Here is a 13,791-nt window from a genome sequence, read left to right as displayed (position 1 = left end):
TCTCTTCCTGCAGGTTCTTTTTCCCCTCTTTGCGTTTCAGCTGAGCCACTGTTAGGCACGGTTCTGCTCTGCCAGCGTTCACCCAGCAGAGGGGGCAGCTGCCATCTACAAAAAGCGTGGTAGTCATCACTAACACTTCAGTTTTGATGGCTGGAAAAGCATAGAAAAAGGGTAAGCAAAAAGTATGAGTTGGTAACGTTTCTGTATTCAGTTTCGTTATCAGGGTTAAGGCTGTTACTGATCCCTCTACTGGTAATGTAGACGTCAAAAGCAGAAAGGAAAGCACTACTGCAAGTGCCAACATGGCTTGAAAAGCTCAATGTCCCTTGGCTCTCAGGTTTATTCTGAAGCAGGGGCTAGGTCTCTTGCCAAGGGTTTCCCAGGCAGACCGAACCTCTACAGCGCTGACCCGGTGCTTTGTCCCTTCAGAGACTCCACACGAGTACTGCGGGTGTCAGGCTGAGAAGGACGGCGAGTGGAACGCTCGTGGGGCGCACAGCCTTGTTATTCAGCTCCAGTTCAGCTTGTATCCATCTCCTGTATTGAGACAAACGGACGTAGATCCCAGGGAATCGTGGTCGGCCACAGCCAACTCCAAAGCTGGCGATCCCCATGAGGTAGTATCTGTCGGTAGGGGGGTGATAGCACGCCAAAGGTCCTCCACTGTCTCCCTATGGATAAATGGAAACCCCACTAGTAAAGATACTCCCTTCCAGGAAACGATGCAGAATAAGGTCAGTAATGCATCAGCCAAGTTACCTGGAGAGTAATAACGATGGACAACACCGTTATTACATCGTTATTACATTACATTACATGGAAGTAATACATGGACAGCACAATGCAGACCAGATTTGGTGACGCTGGGTGACACCACCGTGACCGGAACACCACACCTGCATTAGTTTCAGTGTCCTTAACTAAAGTTAGGTTGGTTTTCTTGCTGCACCTTTTCCTTCTAAGGCTTTTCTCCCTGAACACGTTGTATAAATCTGCTGGTGTTCTTTATCTTTTTACTTCGTTATCCATCACTGAATGTAGGTCTGAGACGTGCGTCAGCTTGGGAATCACCGTCTCACACTTTTATTCCTGATGCTTCTTTTGCACTGTGACATGTTTTCTGCCTCGTATTTGTGCCATTTAAGGAATCATGCTACAAATGCTGGTCATCACCGTGCCCCTGACGCTCTGGCTTGGGGGTTTCCATAGTAGCAGGTTGGGTGTAATGTGCCTTCTTACCTGACAGCTATCGGTGCCTCCCCATGGAGAGCCAGCGCAGATCATGTTGTCGTTAACCAGCCCTCCGTAGGCATCAGAACTGTTACAGACACTGGAAGGAATGATTTCCACTTGTGCTTCTTGTAACACAGCTGAAATTTTACCTGCAGTGGAAGACAGCATAGAAAAAGGTGAAATATTCGTGCTGTAGCGATTCCTACTGTGCTTCCCCTGCCCCGTTCAGGCTTTAGCTCATTTCTGCATGTGCTTAGACGGGCAACACAGAGATTGTGCCTGCTTCTAACAGAGACAGACTTCAGTGGGTTAAAGATGTGCAGGCTGCAGAGGTGATGCACTGTTTGTGCTGACCCCTCTGCTCCCTCGCCTTGCTCAGAGGCTTCAGGGTTGCTGGTTTGCAGTAACACTAAACCATGGGCGAAGCCTTGGGTGGCTTGGTTTAGTGGGAGGTGTCCCTGCCTGTGGCAGGGGGCTGGAACTGGATGAGCTTCAGGTCCTTTCTGACCCAAACTATTCCATGGGTCTGTGGTTCTAATAAGAAAGCTCTTCCTGCAGACAGCACTGAGAATCTGGATCTGAATCTGAAGTCAGGCGAGTTCCCTTTCCTGTGTTCAGGTGTGTTTCAGCAGGCCCAAGGAGGTGATCCTGCCCCTCTGCTCTGCTCCTGTGAGACCTCACCTGGAGCATTGTGTGCAGCTCTGGTGTCCTCAGCATAAAAAGGACATGGAACTGTTGGAACAAGTCCAGAGGAGGCCACGAGGATGGGCAGGGACTGGAGCACCTCCTGTATGGAGCCAGGCTGAGGAAGTTGGGGCTGTTCAGCCTGGAGCAGAGAAGCTGCGTGGAGACCTCAGAGCATCTTCCAGTGTCTGAAGGGGGCTATAGGGATGCTGGGGAGGGACTCTTCATCAGGGACTGCAGTGACAGGACAAGGGGTAACGGGTTCAAACTGAAACAGGGGAAGTTTAGATTGGATCTAAGGAGGAAATTCTTTCCTGTGAGGGTGCTGAGGCACTGGAATGGGTTGCCCAGGGAGGCTGTGAGTGCTCCATCCCTGGCAGTGTTCAAGGCCAGGTTGGACAGAGCCTTGGGTGCCCTGGTTTAGTGTGGGGTGTCCCTGCCAATGGCAGGGGGTTGGAACTGGATGATCTTGAGGTCCTTTCCAACCCAACCCGTTCCATGAGTCTCTGTTACACTTGGAAGAAAGGTGAAGGAATTTGTGCCTTTGCTAGATGTGATCTGCCCGAAACAGAAACCAACGCTTGGTGATGCGCGATAAGCCCAGAACCGGACCAAACCTGAGGTCACGCTCGATGGCCCAGCCTCTGCTCTGAGCTCAGAACCCTCTCAGCCCCGCGAAGCCCGTCGTTACCTTGCTCTGTCTTGCGTCCCCAGCCGCTGATGAAGCACTGCGTCCCGCCGTGGGTGAGTGGGTACAGGTGGGCGGGCGGCAGGCAGATGGGCTGAACGGCGCTGCCGTAGCGCGCCGCGGAGCTGAGCTCCAGCACGGCGATGTCGTTCTCGAACGTGTCTCTCTTGAAGCCTGGGTGCACCACGATGCTCCTGATGTGTCTCCTGGTGGTGTGGGCACCGGGCTGCCCAAGGTTGTGCACCCCCAAAGCAGCCCGCCAGGTGTATGGGGCCCTAATGGGGAGTTAATGTAGGTTTGGCAGTTAAGGTCGAGGAAATGCGTTCCTTGGTGTCCTTTAACTGGTTAATTTCCTGTTGGTTCATGCACCTTTAGGAGCGCACACTGAAAACCCTGCAGTAACGATGACCTGGAATGAATTTGGCTGAGCACCCTTCTATGTGGTTCGAGCACTCACTTTCCTATTGCCGGTCACGGCTCTTAATGCGGATTCAGCTCAGTGGTTTCAGCAGATGCTCAGATTTTGCTTCCCACCCCCGCTCAGCAGGGGCCACCTTTGAGATTTGCCTTTGGGAAAGGTAAAACCAGGGCTTTACGTGGCAGAAAGGGAGCAGGTTTGTAGCCACGATGCTGACAAAGACCCTGCTCGTACCTGCACTGGCGAAACTCATCCACTCGAAGTTACAAATACTGAATATTTGTATTAAATATATCTATATGAACATAAATGTATATGTGAACATAAATATATATGGACATAGGAGCATAAATATATATAAGCATAAATATATAAGAACATATGAATAGTATAGATTAAATAGATTAATATATTCATATGTTAAATATATTAATATATTATTCGTATGAATAGAATGTGAATGACTAGAAATCGAATGAAGTTTCATTCTAGTGGATGAAACATTCACTAGAAGTTACAAATAATATTTGTATTAAATATATATGAACATATATATGAACGCATATATGAAATATATAACATAAATATAGATAACATATATAGTATATATATGTTATATATGTTATATATAAACATATAACACATATATAATATATATAAACATATAACACATATATAATATATATGTTATATATGTTATATATATAACAGAAATAGATATATTTTTATATATAAATATATATGTAATATATATATAAATATATAAATATATAACACGAATCTATATGAACGCATGAATCTTTAATATAGATTAAATATATTAATACATTAATATACTAAATATATGAATACATGAATATACAATATATGAATATATTATTCATATGAACACATGACTATTAAACTTAGGCACAGGGCCAGAGTCATTCACGCCCGGTTCCTATTGACGTACGTTGGAAAGAAGCTACTGCTATCAAGTGGGAATTGAATCTGGGACGAGCACAGTGCAGGCTCCGAAACTCAGCTTCACCTCCAGCAGGCTCCAGGGTGCAAGAGAGTGGATGGAGTTACAGCCCCTCTCTAGATTAATGCCTGTGGAAGCGCCTTAACAGAAGAACCAAGGACCCGATCCGGCCAGGTCCCGAGGAATGGCGCCGTTTCCAAAGTTCAGGCATTCCGGTGCAGTTCAGCTTCCTTCAGGTCATGGTTAAGTCAACACGGGACGGACCTGCCTGAACGAGTGGGGTTGTGCAACTGTGTTAAGGGCTACGGCAACCACGGGGTGAGGGCTGAAGTGCAGCAGAGCTGCTCCAGGTACAGTTGAAAGGCCTGTTCTGAGGGTGCCAAGCTGTTGGTTAAGCAGGGAATGGGGAAAGAGCTCAAAACCCAAGGAATTGTGGCGTTTCCAATCGAAATATTGCGTCCTTTTCTCTAAGTTTTCATGTGCATTTTAATCATAGTAATTAAATTAGTGACTATTTCATTACATAATTAACTATTTAATTAAATAACTAATTATTGACTATTTCGTTAAATAATTAACTAATTTAACTATTAATTTAATGATTAACTAATTAAATGAGTGACTATTTAATTAAATAATTAAGGAATTAAATGGCTCTTTAATAATTTTCTGTTTGTTTTGCTAGTTTATCAAAATCTACCAAGCAGAAAAATGAGAGCTCCGTGACAAAACCACCCCCCAGCCTAACGAAAGCGTCACATCAAAAGCAAAGAGCCCTTCACTGGGACACCAAAGGTTGGCTGGGACCCAGCCAGAGGTGCGTATCCGAGACTTCTTGGACTCATAGACTCATGGAATGGGTTGGGTTGGAAAGGACCTGAGGCTCATCCAGTGCCAGCCCCCCTGCCATGGGCAGGGACACCTCACACTAAACCAGGGCACCCAAGGCTTCATCCATCCTGGCCTTGAACACTGCCAGGGATGGAGCACTCACAGCCTCCCTGGGCAACCCATTCCAGTGCCTCAGCACCCTCACAGGAAAGAATTTCCTCCTTAGATCCAGTCTAAACTTCCCCAGTTTGAACCCGTTACCCCTTGTCCTGTCACTGCAGTCCCCAATGAAGGGTCCATCCCCAGCATCCCTATAAGCCCCCTTCAGACTGGGCTTTTCGCATTGGCTCTGCACTATGAGACCTCAGAACACCTTCAGTTTGCCTTTTGTCCAGGTGATGCTTTGCTGCTCTCCTACTGTGCCCTCCTCCCAGTCACTAAGAAGAGGTGCCCACGGCTCTCCTACCTCCTCCCTGTAACGCAGTGGCCGGCGGTAAGCACCGAGTTCCTATTGACTAAAACTCCTCCACAGACGTGCGAGTATCGGCCGCCACCGCGGTAAAGCTGGAGGCTCACGAGCCACGGCCACGCTCCGACCGGAGCATCGTGTCCACCTACGATGCGGGATCCCGAGCTGCCTTCCAGGAGCGGCCGGTGTCCGCACGCTGCAAAGCAGAATGGAGGCAGTTACATGGTTCAGGCTGAAAAGCAGCCTTCAGCGCACTGCCAGCGTCCTCAGGGCTTGGGTTCGGTGCTGCTTTGGGCTGGTGTCTGTGGGGTTATGTGGTTGGTTGTGGCTGGTGTTTAATCTCCAGTTACTGCTGCAGGAGTGCAGGTGCTTGCAGCTGGAGCCCAGCTGCTGGAGATGCTGGGGCTGTTTCCTTAGGTTGTATTTAACGCTTGTATTTCCATGGTTATTCATGTACGGGCAGCCTGGCCTAGATGAAGATGCTCCTGCTCATGGCAACCTGGTCTAGATGAAGGTGTCCCTGTTCATGGCAACCTGGTCTAGATGAAGGTGTCCCTGCTCATGGCAACCTGCTCTAGATGAAGATGCGCCTGCTCATGGCAACCTGGTCTAGATGAAGATGCGCCTGCTCATGGCAGCCTGGTCTAGATGAAGGTGCCCCTGCTCATGGCAGCCTGGTCCAGATGATGCGCCTGCTCATGGCAACCTGGTCTAGATGAAGGTGTCCCTGCTCATGGCAACCTGGTCTAGATGAAGGTGTCCCTGCTCATGGCAACCTGGTCTAGATGAAGGTGTCCCTGCTCATGGCAACCTGGTCTAGATGATGTGCCTGCTCATGGCAACCTGGTCTAGATGAAGGTGTCCCTGCTCATGGCAGCCTGGTCCAGATGATGCGCCTGCTCATGGCAACCTGGTCTAGATGAAGGTGTCCCTGCTCATGGCAGCCTGGTCCAGATGATGTGCCTGCTCATGGTAACCTGGTCTAGATGAAGATGTGCCTGCTCATGGCAACCTGGTCTAGATGGAAGATGTGCCTGCTCATGGCAGCCTGGTCTAGATGAAGATGTGCCTGCTCATGGCAGCCTGGTCCAGATGATGTGCCTGCTCATGGTAACCTGGTCTAGATGAAGGTGTCCCTGCTCATGGCAACCTGGTCTGGATGAAGATGTCCCTGCCCATTGCAGGGGGTTGGAACTGGATGAGCTCTGAAGGTCCCTTCCCACCCAGCCCCTCCTATGACTGCGATTTCCTGTGTGTGCACGCATTGTGCGCACTGAGGGTGAGCAGCTTCCAGCCGCCGCTGCTCCATGGATTCACCTATTTAGGCACAAACGAGGTTTTCCCGGTGTGTCCATAGGGAGCCACCACACCCCCTCCCTCTCCCCACCTCCTCAGCCCCTGCCATGCCGCTCCCTGCACCCGCTGTTCCACGGTACCATCCGGTGCATCCCCAGGCGCCATCACGACGGGCACGGCACCGACCATCACCGGCGGCACCAGCACCAGGACAAGCGCGGCCGCACGGAGCTCCCACCGCATCCTCTCCCCGGGGGTGCACCCCTGGAGGCGCGGGTACCAACAACGGTCGCTATGGCGACGGTGCCGCTCAATCCAAACGCGCATCACGGAGCGCGTTTGATGCTGGCAGCCGGTCCCGGGGCGCGCACCCAAACGGTGCCGGTACCTTGGGCTGGCAGCGGGCGCTGCCGCGGCTCGCATCCCCTCCCAGCGCCTCAGCCAGTGCTTGGGTCTGGATTGGGAGCAGGGGGAGACGGGAAGCGGCTGATCCCGGTGGTGCTTGGATGCTTCCCAACGGAAGGAATCAGTTACCCGGAGCTGGGCAGCCCTGGCGTGCAGTTAACACCGGTTTATGCTGCTGCTGGGATCCTCGGGGTATCCGAGCCAAAGGAGGAAGGAGGAGGGATTTGGGAAGGGGAAAGTATAAAATAGGTGGATACTCGAGGCAAAGCACGAGCTCTGAACACGGTGAGGATCTCCCTTTATTGGAATAAAGCTTTAAACCTGACGAGCTCCTCAGTTATCGAAAGCAGGGCTTTCACTGCGTTACCTACGTGGGATGCTGGCGTTAGCCGGTGCTGTGTTGATTATGGGGATGCAGAGGAGGCCTGGCAGGGCGCCGAGCTACTTCACCGCGTAGCCGATGATGTGAGGCTGAGTGGGAGTCCAGGGCAGCGCGATGGTGGTGTGCTGGAGGTGCAGCTCCGAGAAGTTGGCCTCTTCCAGAGCCTTCCATGTCTCCTTCGTTAGGCAGCATCCATCGAAGAGGAGTTTCCAAGTGGGGTACCAGACCTGCTGCCAGAAGTGCTTCCAGCTGGAAGGGTCGGCGGCCACGTGCTCCAGGAAGTAGAAAGCACCTCCCTAGGGAAAACGAAGTCACCTTAAGAGGAAAGGGTCACCTCCTCCGCACCGCATCCCCTCTTCTCCCACCCCTTCCCTGCCACTTTGTGCCTGCGCCGTGTTCGCTGGGGTTCGTGTAAGCAGGAACCCCGCGGGGGTTCAAAACGCGCCCGTTCGATCCCTGCCATCGCGGGGGTTTCTGGTCCCTCTGCTCCAGTCCCGGCGGAGGGGACGTCTGCTTTTCACAGGGAAACCCAACGGGAAGCGCGGGGATCCCGCTCAGAGATCCAGGGTTTGATAACGCAAAGATTGCCTTGAAAACGCCCCTTTAAAGGCTGAACCCCAAACCCCAGCGTGTTCAGGGGCTTCACCTGGGTTATGCTGCGGGGGAACAAAGGTGGTTCAGGGGACGGGCGGGTGGCTCAGCCCACTTCTAAAGCAGCTGATTCAGCAAATAGCACATGTATTCACCAAATAGCACATTCATTCACCAAATAGCACACTTATTCACCAAATAGCACATTTATTTACCAAATAGCACACGTATTCACCAAATAGCACACGTATTCACCAAATAGCACACATATTCACCAAATAGCACATTTATTTACCAAATAGCACACTTATTCACCAGGTAGCACACGTATTCAGCAAATAGCACACGTATTCAGCAAATAGCACACTTATTCACCAAATAGCACACTTGTTCACCAAATAGCACATTTATTCACCGAATAGCACACGTATTCACCAAATAGCACACGTATTCACCAAATAGCACACATATTCACCAAATAGCACACATATTCACCAAATAGCACACATATTCACCAAATAGCACACGTATTCACCAAATAGCACACGTATTCACCAAATAGCACACTTATTCACCAAATAGCACACGTATTCACCAAATAGCACACGTATTCACCAAATAGCACACATATTCACCAAATAGCACACATATTCACCAAATAGCACATTTATTCACCAAATAGCACACATATTCACCAAATAGCACATTTATTCACCAAATAGCACACATATTCACCAAATAGCACATTTATTCACCAAATAGCACACATATTCACCAAATAGCACATTTATTCACCAAATAGCACACGTATTCACTAAATAGCACATTTTTTCACCAAATAGCACACATATTCACCAAATAGCACACATATTCACCAAATAGCACATTTATTCACCAAATAGCACACATATTCACCAAATAGCACACATATTCACCAAATAGCACATTTATTCACCAAATAGCACATGTATTCACCAAATAGCACATTTATTCACCAAATAGCACACATATTCACCAAATAGCACATTTATTCACCAAATAGCACACGTATTCACTAAATAGCACATTTATTCACCAAATAGCACACATATTCACCAAATAGCACACATATTCACCAAATAGCACACATATTCACCAAATAGCACATTTATTCACCAAATAGCACACGTATTCACCAAATAGCACACGTATTCACCAAATAGCACACGTATTCACCAAATAGCACACGTATTCACCAAATAGCACATTTATTCACCAAATAGCACACTTATTCACCAAATAGCACATTTATTCACCAAATAGCACACGTATTCACCAGGTAGCGCACGTATTCACTAAATAAATGAATAATAAAGAAATAATACATGAAATAAATACAAAATGAAATAAATAAAATAAACTAAATAAGTGAATAATACACTAAATAAATACTGCACTTATTCATCGAGCCATAGAACAGTTCGGGTTGGAAAGGACCTGAAGCTCATCCAGTTCCAACCCCTGCCATGGGCAGGGACACCTCACACTGAACCATCCCACCCTAAGTACTGCTCCACACTGGCTGAAGCAGCTTATTCGCAACGCAGGCCTCGGTCCTGCTCGGGAGCTTCCCGACCCCATACGTGGTGTGGATGGGGCGCACCGCAGGGACCGGTTCTGCTTGCAACCGCGGTCATGCTGGGCAAAACCGGCAGCGGTTCTCTGCGCTGCCCCATGCTTTTCCGGGTTCTATTTCCAAGCACAGGCCGACCACCTCAAACCCTCATTTTTTTCCTGGATTTTCCACCTTTTTCCCTGTTTTTCCCCCTTTTCGCCTGATTTTCCCCCTTTTTCCCTGATTTTTGCTGATTTTCCCCCTTTTTCCCTGATTCCCCCCTTTTTCCCTGCTTTAACCCCTTCTTCCCTAATTTTCCCCCTTTTCCCCTGATTTTCCCCCTTTTCCCTGATTTTCCACCATTTTCCCTGATTTTCCCCCCTTTTCCCTGATTTTCCACCTTTTTCCCTGAATTCCCCCCTTTTTCCCTGATTTCCCCCCTTTTTTCCCTGATTTCCCCCATTTTTCCCCTGATTTTCCCTCCTTTTCCCTGATTTCCCCCCTTTTTTCCTTGATTCCCCCCCTTTTTTCCCTGATTTTCCCCTTCTTCCCTAATTTTCCCCCTTTTCCCCCTGATTTTCCCCCTTTCCCTGATTTTCCCCTTTTCCCTGATTTTCCACCATTTTCCCTGATTTTCCCCCTTTCCCTGATTTCCCTTTTTCCCTGATTTTCCCCCTTTTTCCCTGATTTCACACCTTTTCCCTTCATTTCCCCCCTTTTTTCCCTGATTTTCCCCCTTTTTCCTTCATTTCCCCCCTTTTTCCCTGATTTTCCCCCCTTTTCCCTGATTTTCTCCCTTCTTCCTTGATTTTCTCCCTTCTTCCCTGATTTTCCCCCTTTTCCCCTGATTTTCCCCCTTTCTCCCTGATTTTCGCTGATTTCCCCCTTTTCCCCTGATTTCCAGCCTTTTTCCCTGCTTTTCCCCCTTCTTCCCTAATTTTCCCCCTTTTCTCCTGATTTTCCCCCTTTTCCCTGATTTTCCACCTTTTCCCTGATTTTCCACCTTTTCCCCCTGATTTCCCCTTTTTTTCCCCTGATTTCCCCCCTTTTTTCCCCTGATTTCCCCCCTTTTCCCCCTGATTTCCCCCATTTTTTTCCCCTGATTCCCCCCTTTTCCCCCTGATTTCCCCCCTTTTCCCCTGATTCCCCCCCTTTTCCCCCTGATTTCCCCCCTTTTCCCCTCATTCCCCCCCTTTTCCCCCCGATTTCCCCCCTTTTCCCCTGATTCCCCCCCCTTTTCCCCCTGATTTCCCCCCTTTTCCCCTCATTCCCCCCCTTTTCCCCCTGATTTCCCCCCTTTTTCCCCCCGATTCCCCCGTTTCCCAGCTCGGTGCCTCTGCGAGGTGGATGCTGAAGGCAACAGCCCCGCTCCGCACGCAGCTACGCACCGGCCGCAGCACCCGCAGCGCTTCCTTCAGGATGCGGCTCTCATCGCGCACGGAGCACAGGACCAGGGTGCAGACGACGGCGTCCAGGGAGCCGCTGGGTACCTGGCGCAGGTCCTCCCCGGCAGCCACGAGGAAGCGCTCGAAGCAGACGTGCTGGTTCCTGCCCATGCTCCTCCGGAGGCTCTGCTGGAAGCTGGGGCTGGCATCGCTGCAGGTGACCTTGCATCCCGGGGGATAGAACTGGAAGTTGACGCCGGGGCCGGTGCCGAGCTCCAGCAGCCTCAGGTCTCCGGAGGGGCTCCTGAAGTCGGGGAGGCTGCGGAACAGCTCCTGCTTCTGCCCCTTTGCCTTCCTCTCGTACGTTGCGCTGAACCTGGTGAAGAAGAAGGGGAAGAAAACCCCCCTGCAGAACGGCTGCCATAGGCCCACCAAGGCCAGGATGTGGATGGGCAAGACCAGCAGCGAGAGGCAGGCGCGGAGGAAGAGGATGGAGGCCTTCCTCATCACCAGCATCCGCACGGAGCAACCCTCACTCTTGCGGGGTTTAGAACCACCAAAGCCGCGCTCCTGCACCCGATGGGCTCCTCTCGGGGCGCCTTCAGCTCCGTGCATCCATGCGCTGCCGGTCTGAAGGCCCGGGCGGAAGGGAAAGGCAGGGATTGCGTCCCGAGCCCACGGCCGGAGGAGGAGCGGCCAGGCTCTTGCGCAAGGCCGGGGATGTTTGCCCACAGCCGGGGCCGGACCGGGTTCAGGAGCCCCGGCTGGGTGCGGAGCTGTTTCAGGTTTCAAGTCCTCGCTCTTAAAGCAACCGCATGGAAACCGGGTTTGCTGCAGGAGGTGCAGGGGGAGCGGAAACCTGCGCCTTTGCGTGTCCCGCTGCGGGTGACTGAGCCCTTTAAATGGTTCAATCTCTTAAACGGGGGGGGAGAGTGAATTTACGGCCCCCTTGCAAGCAGCCGCGTGGGCCCCGTGAGCTCCTTGCTCTCCCAAAGGCAGTTTTCAGCCTCGCTTTCCTATGGGCTCCTTTGCGGGGCAGGAAGTCGCTTCCCTCAGTTCTCTCCCAGACCCTCGATGGGCGTCATGGAACAGGGAGAGAGCGGTTGGTAACTCGGGAACCGAGGATGCAGGGACCAGCTCCATGGGATGGAGCCGCCAACGGTGCTAAAGGCACTGCAGGAAGCTCGGGCAGCTTCGTCAGGGGGCTCGGCTGCAGCGGAGATCGGCCACTAGCGCTCAATAACAGCGTTTAATTGCGTTTAATAGCGTTTAATAGCGGTGGATTGCGTTTAATAGCGGTGAATTGCTCTGTCCCACCCTCATATAGGGAAAGGAGGCCTTGAAGTCCCCCCTAAAGGCTGCTCCGCTGCGCCCGTTGTCCGGGCACGGGGAGGATGCGCTGCTGCCCGACGCGCTGCCTCCCCCTCTGGTGGCAAGGAAGCGGATCCCGAGGCAGCCGCACCGTTTTCCTCTTGGAAAGCCCCGAATTTCCTTATGGAAGCGGCTCCTGCTCAACCAGGGGAAGGCGCTCGGCCACGGGGGGGGCTTTTCCAGCCCTTTGTGACCCCCCCCCCCTCCTCAATGCTCAATGCCCGGCACAGCAGCGCTGGGACGGGGCAGGAGCAGGGACCCGCGGTGCCTTCGCCCTTCGCCGCTCTCCCCCCTTGTGCCCTGGCCATAGGATGGCAGAGACCCCCCCCCAGCAGCCCTGGCAGGAGGATGGGGGCCCCAGCACCGAGCCCATGGGGGGCCCACGGCCCTGCTGGAGCGAGCGGGTGAGTGAGGGGCCCTGTGGGGCTGGGGCAGCGGTGATGGACACAAGGAGGGATGAGCCAGGGCAGCCGGGGAGGGGGCAGCGCTCCCCGATAGACCCAGGGAATGGGTTGGGTTGGAAGGGGCCTGAGGCTCACCCAGTGCCAACCCCTGCCATGGGCAGGGACACCTCACACTAAACCAGGGCACCCAAGGCTTCATCCAACCTGGCCTTGAACACTGCCAGGGATGGAGCACTCACAACCTCCCTGGGCAACCCATTCCAGTGCCTCACCACCCTAACAGGAAAGAATTTCCTCCTTAGATCCAATCTGAACTTCCCCTGTTTCAGTTTGAACCCGTTACCCCTTGTCCTGTCACTGCAGTCCCTGATGCAGAGCCCCTCCCCAGCATCCCTATAGGCCCCTTCAGACACTGGAAGCTGCTCTGAGGTCTCCACGCAGCTTCTCTGCTCCAGGCTGAACAGCCCCTGCTTCCTCAGCCTGGCTCCATACAGGAGCTGCTCCAGCCCCCGACCAAGCCAGGCCGAGGCCTCGGCTTTCATTCCCAGCCGCATCCCTTTGTCCCTCCCTGTGGAACGGCCCCGTCCGGAGCCCTGCCTGCAGCACATTGCCCGCCCCGGCTCTCTCCACGAGGCAGGGCAGGGGCCGGAGCAGTCCCCTGGGCACGGGAAGGGGCAGCAAAGTCACTGCCATGGCTCAGAGCAGCTTCCAGTGTGAAGGGGGCAAGCATGGGGGTCCCCAAATGGGGCTGGGAAATGTCCGTCCCCCCCCGCTGTGTGATCTCTTCCCTTCTCCTCTTCCTCTCCCCCCCCCCCCAAGTGGGGTTCTTCAATCTCTGCTTCTGCTTCGTGCCCCCCCCCCCCCCCCCCGCCTGCAGGGCCCCATTCCTGGGATGGGATCTGTGATCCCCGCATCCCTGCGGCGCCGGGCGCTCCGCATCCCCCCCTTTCCCCTTCATCCCCGCTGCGATCCACGTGAAGGACACTGGGAAGGGTGGAATAAAACCCATTTACTGCTCCCTTTCGGAGGTGCCCCCCCCCTCCCCACCAAAGCAATGGGGGGGTGGTGATGGGGGG

The 13,791-nt window shown here is 52.4% G+C and overlaps 2 protein-coding genes across 2 annotated transcripts; both read right to left on the bottom strand.

The window, feature by feature from the left end:
- Positions 1 to 425: 425 nt before the first annotated feature.
- Positions 426 to 6,910, bottom strand: TMPRSS12 (transmembrane serine protease 12). Its single transcript, XM_065659455.1, has 5 exons — positions 6,724 to 6,910; positions 5,285 to 5,504; positions 2,609 to 2,880; positions 1,240 to 1,382; positions 426 to 671 (listed from the first exon to the last, which is right to left on the bottom strand). The coding sequence occupies exons 1-5, from the start codon at positions 6,908 to 6,910 to the stop codon at positions 426 to 428; spliced, it is 1,068 nt and encodes a 355-aa protein (XP_065515527.1).
- Positions 6,911 to 7,263: 353 nt separating this feature from the next.
- On the bottom strand, positions 7,264 to 11,648 carry TMT1A (thiol methyltransferase 1A). Its single transcript, XM_065659658.1, has 2 exons — positions 10,944 to 11,648; positions 7,264 to 7,666 (listed from the first exon to the last, which is right to left on the bottom strand). The coding sequence occupies exons 1-2, from the start codon at positions 11,553 to 11,555 to the stop codon at positions 7,430 to 7,432; spliced, it is 849 nt and encodes a 282-aa protein (XP_065515730.1). The 5' UTR covers positions 11,556 to 11,648; the 3' UTR covers positions 7,264 to 7,429.
- Between the last annotated feature and the right edge of the window lie 2,143 nt (positions 11,649 to 13,791).

The sequence above is a fragment of the Lathamus discolor genome, chromosome 23 (assembly GCF_037157495.1).
Source record: "Lathamus discolor isolate bLatDis1 chromosome 23, bLatDis1.hap1, whole genome shotgun sequence".
NCBI classification, from domain to species: domain Eukaryota; kingdom Metazoa; phylum Chordata; class Aves; order Psittaciformes; family Psittacidae; genus Lathamus; species Lathamus discolor.
The sequence above is the reverse complement of the archived record's forward strand: the minus strand, read 5'-3'. Positions and strand labels throughout refer to the sequence as shown.